Source organism: Lactuca virosa, chromosome 1, assembly GCF_052849685.1.
Source record: "Lactuca virosa cultivar CGN04683 chromosome 1, Lactuca_virosa_CGN04683_v6, whole genome shotgun sequence".
Taxonomy (NCBI): domain Eukaryota; kingdom Viridiplantae; phylum Streptophyta; class Magnoliopsida; order Asterales; family Asteraceae; genus Lactuca; species Lactuca virosa.
The window spans coordinates 26,981,225-26,986,351 of NC_136426.1; the positions used below are offsets into that span (position 1 = coordinate 26,981,225).

The 5,127-nt window shown below is 34.5% G+C and overlaps 1 protein-coding gene across 1 annotated transcript; it reads right to left on the bottom strand.

The window, feature by feature from the left end:
• Positions 1-496: 496 nt before the first annotated feature.
• LOC145157918 (uncharacterized) lies at positions 497-3,072 on the bottom strand. The gene has a single exon (XM_079076906.1). The coding sequence runs from the start codon at positions 2,132-2,134 to the stop codon at positions 674-676; it is 1,461 nt and encodes a 486-aa protein (XP_078933032.1). The 5' UTR covers positions 2,135-3,072; the 3' UTR covers positions 497-673.
• Between the last annotated feature and the right edge of the window lie 2,055 nt (positions 3,073-5,127).

Below are 5,127 nucleotides of genomic sequence, written 5' to 3' on the forward strand. Positions count from 1 at the left end.
GAATAAAACTAAGAATGGTTAAAAATCGAACAAAAACAATAATACATTATGGCATTCTTAAATATATAATTCTTGATAGAATGCATATTTTTTTCTTAGTTACAACCATTCTTAATTACGAGAATGTGATGCATCGTCGTAAGAATATAGATCTGATTTGTTATGTATGCCTCCAGAAAATGTATATTTTGGCAAGACCACAATTTCGAATGTAGACATGATTTTTGCGAACCTCGTGTCTCATGGCTTAAGGCTAGAAAAGCCTTATAAACTCACTAAATATTCTTCCTCCCACGAATGGGAGACAAGGAAACTAGCCAACTTGCTAGTTTCTTTTCCAACACAAAAACATACTAATTACCAGATCAGTAATTCGCGCATTATACAATGCCAATCTCCAGCAACAAGGTGCCAGACCATTGACAGAGCAAAAACAAAGGTTAAGTGCTGATCTTTAGTACTATAGTTCATGAAACTATTGTTCTTGAATGAGGCAAAACAATGAATTTAAATCACACGATGTAGAACTCTGACAAATTTTGTATTGGCTACTTAAAGGTGTTGGTCAACACAGAAAATTACATCAAATACGTAAAGAATCAATGAAATGTGTATGATCCGGTGTATTAGTACTGGTATAATGGAATTGACACTTGAAATGATCTTGGAAGTGTTAGCATGTTGAAAGCAAACCAAGTAATGTTGATGCATGGTTGTAGCACCATGGATTATACTCGGTCCCTGTGGTACTTGTGTCCCCCATCATTATCTCTTGTTGCTGATCTTCTTCTTCTTCTTCTTCTGTAGGATCAGGAAGCATGTTTAGATCAATAAAACCTCGGATTTCCTGAACTGGTTTCTCCAATTTCTCGACCAAACTTGGGTTTTGTTGATTCAGTTTAGCCTCAGCAATCAAGTGCGATCTCTTGTGACCCCCCAAAGCTTGTCCTGATGAGAAAATTTTAAAGCAAATTGAACACTCATGAGCTCCTAGCACCAATGTGTTCTTCAAAGAACCACCAAGATTGAAACTTGATGTTGAATGATGATTATCAGATGTTTTTTCACAACACCGATTAATCATATCTTCATGATCTAACGCTGGTTTGCTTTCAATCTTGTTTTTGTGGTCATTATTCGAATCAAAACATCCCTTTAACTTGTTGTGACTTGCTCTATGCCCACCAAGTGCTTGATAAGAGTGAAAACTCTTGTTGCAAGTAGTACACTCAAACTTTTTCTTGTTTTGATCATCAAATTCGTCTTCATTGATTGTTTTTTTCTCGAAATCATCAAAACCCACCTCAGATCTTCCAAGGATTTCGTAACCAACTTCTGATTCTGCTAATTTCTTCATCTTATAACCATTTCCGGTTATCTTCTTGCCCCATTTCCCCACATCTCTGGAAAGCATGATCAAACACATAGCAATCTCTACTTCTTGTTCTTGATCCATATCAGAAACAACACTTGTTGAAGCATGGTTAGCATTCATGGAAACCGAAGATGAAGCTGTAGCGGTAGCGGTGGTGGTGGTGGTGGTGGTGGTTGTGGTGGTGGTGGTAACAGTAGGAGTGGTAGCACAAGTAACGATCGACTTTTTGGTTGTTCCATTTCTTGATCTTGATTTCTTCATTTGACGGATTTTTGTACCTGAATTGTCATTACCAGATTGACTAATCTTAGAATCTTGATTCGAAATTGCGGTTTTGGTGTTTAAGACTTTGTCAGAGTGACATTTCATGTGTCCAAACAAGGCCTTCCAAGACTGAAAACCTTTTCCACATTCTTTACAAAGCTTATCAAGAACAACCAAACAGTCGTCGTGGGGTTCACTTGAATCTTTTGCTTTCAAAGTCTTTTTGGGATCTTTTCTCAGCTCATAACCCAAATCATTCGAGTTTGAAGAGCCATTGAGGACTGATGCGCTGTTGTTATCCATCATGTTTCTGTCATTGTTGTTGACAGATGAGAGCTTCGTCTTGTGATGATGATCGGTGGAGTTGATCACGTGAGACCTCATGTGACCTCCCAAGGATCTACCACAGGGGAAGCTTTTGTTGCACAGCTTACACATGTGTTTCATAAGTTCTCGATCACTTTGTTGCACTGAATTTTGATTGGACTTAAACATTTTCAACGAACAAAAGGTCAAAATTCAGATCAGATTGTAAGCTAAAGTGGTCCAAGGACAGAGGATGATGATGAATTCTCAAAGAAACAGAGAATTTAAGCTTGAAAAAATGAGAATTTAAGAACACAGAGATCAAGACACAAGAACAAAAGCTTAAATCTCGGATTGCATTTTATTTTCAACAAGAACATGCCTTAAAAGTTGAATACTGAGAATTGTGAAACACCCAGATCAAGAAAGACGATCAAAAGCTCAAATCGTTAGTTGGTATCCGGTCTTTCTGCCGACTGAAACGACTAACAAAGAACCCATCTCAGATTCGATTTGTTCTTCGCAAGAACGCGACTTGAAAAAATTTCAACCGAAAATTGAGACACGCGAAGATCAAGAAACACGATTAGAAGCCCAAATCTTTGGTGGGTTTTCAATCTTCTTGCAGAATGAAATGAAGAATAAAGAAGAACCCATCTCAAATTGCATTTTGTAGCTCAGCAAAAACAAGATCCAATCGCGTTAAAATGAGAACACAATAACTAAATTGAAGCTACACTCGAGTAGTAGTCAAGAATCGAAGCAAAAAAGATCAGAAATCTGAAAAAGAGATGATGGGTCGGTTACCTTTCTTGCTAATGATGACGATGAACAAGCACACCCTCTCTCTTTCTCTCTGTCTGAACTTTTATCAGTTTCTCTCTCTAGAAATATATATGTAAGCAGAGAGACAGAAGAGAGAGATGAATAGGCTATAGTTGGAGGGAGAAGGAGAAATCCATGCATGGAAATAAGGATAAAAAGAGGCAAAAGCAACGTGTACTCAGCTAAGTATCCTACGCCAAACGCCAATCCGACGGCTTAAATTGCTCCACATTGGGCATCTCCAAACCGGTGGCCTCATGATTGTTGCCCTACAATTCCTAATTTTGCCATGATCTCTGTAATTTATCTACCCACAGAAATATAAACATTAATAAACAATGGTGTGGGTCTCTTACACCTCATATCTTCCTTCAATGAATTAACCTAATACTCCCAATCAGGACATGCCAAGTGTCGCACTTATTCCTAAAGTATTTGGCCTTATTAATTAACAAGGGCAATCTCGTCATTTCCTAACGCAAAATGAAGAAGCAAATGCAATGACTGGTAAGTTGGACAAATGAGAAAAAGGGACCCACTAAACCAACAAGAAGTTTGTGAAGTAAAGAATCTACAAGCCTGCATATGGAAGCTAAAAGCTTTTTTGTGCTAAACAAGCATACTAGTAGTAGTGGTAGTAGGCTAGTGGCATTTTCGTCACTTCACATCAAAAGCAACCCAATATTTAAAACATTTTTAAAAAACTATTTTTATATTAATTCTTGATAAAAAAGAGAAACTTTTAATACAAATTATTTGCAAATATCTAAATACTACATGACTTTTTCAAGTGTTCTTTTTTAATTATAATTAAAGAAATAATATTTCTCAGTAACAAAAACTTACAAATTTGAAGAAATTAAATATTTTCATATTGTAGTGTGATAACAAAATATGAAAAAGTTATTATTTTTTTGGTTAAAAAAATATATAATCATCACTCATTTTTTTACCTTAAAATACACAAAAAAGGTATATAAGAGATTAAAGAGCCGGCTTTCCTCATTGCTCAAACCGGAAACGTTAATGTCCTATTATGAGATTTATCATTCATGGTTGATAACTATCTTAATTAAGCGTTAATTGTATCGTTTAAGCCGGCATCTTAGCACAATGTTTAGCTGTAGCACAAGTGCAAGTGCTTACAAGATAACAACTAACTTTTATTTTATTAGTTTTGGTCCTTACTTTTAGATTCTTTTGGCATACAAGTCCAATTCATGACATGTGCATGCACATAATTTTGTGATTACTTAATCCAACGGTCAGGATTGACTTGTTGCAATAGAATGGACGGTTCTAAAAAACTTTAAGTTACAAATAAAATGTACAAACTTTGTTGCATAAACTACAAAGTATATGTAGAAGAATATTTATGATTAGTTAAAAAAAGGATTATTGATGCCTAATGCTAAGCACAAACATACACACATGTAGTGGCATTAATTAAGCTTCACTTATGAGACAAGAGAGAGAGTAGACAAATGCATGACTAAAAGTGATGTTGATCAAGTTGACAACCCATTTAACCCTTCAAGGCAAGTTTTGGTCACTCTTTGTCTTCTATTCCATGCCATTTTGTATACATTTTTAGGCCAAAATAAGATGCCTTACTTTGATCTTTATGCCCTTTGTGGTTTTAAAAATGTCACATACAAAATTTATTTTGTATCTGTTTGTATATGTATTTATACAACATCATTTCACCTTTTTCTTTATACAGAATATACCACAATAATTCATTTTAGAACCAAATGATGTGGAATTTTATCGAGAGCATGTTTCACCACCGGTTGAACCATACTTGTGTAATTTATGTCAACAAAAATTGATAAAATAATTAAAATATTGTATAAATTGGTAAAAATGTGAAACATCGTTGCATAAATAAATATTTAAGTGATGTTTTGGTTCTAAAATTAAAAGTGGTTGTATATTTCCGCAAAATTAAACTATTTTATTACATAACTTGAAAAAATATTATTGTTTAAATATGTACGTGGACCTTTATATAAACCTATTTAATTGTGGGAATATCTTTATTAAAAAGATGAACCAACTTCCAATTAGTCTTTAAACCACAAGTTTAAGCAAAATAGGAGGTGAGCTTTTAGTGCATGAAGGAGACTCATAACCATTTGAAGTGCTTGATTGCCCCAAAAGCAATCTTGTTGTATAAAGTAAAGCATGTGAGTGCTTAATTGGTCATCAACATTAACTGGTTATTAATTAATTCTTAATCCCAAAGAATTTATTATTAGGTTATGACCACATCAAGCTTTAATCATACATCATACAACTAAACCCTTCTCCAAAATTAACAACTATACAATTTTCTGTACTATTTTGAATTTAAA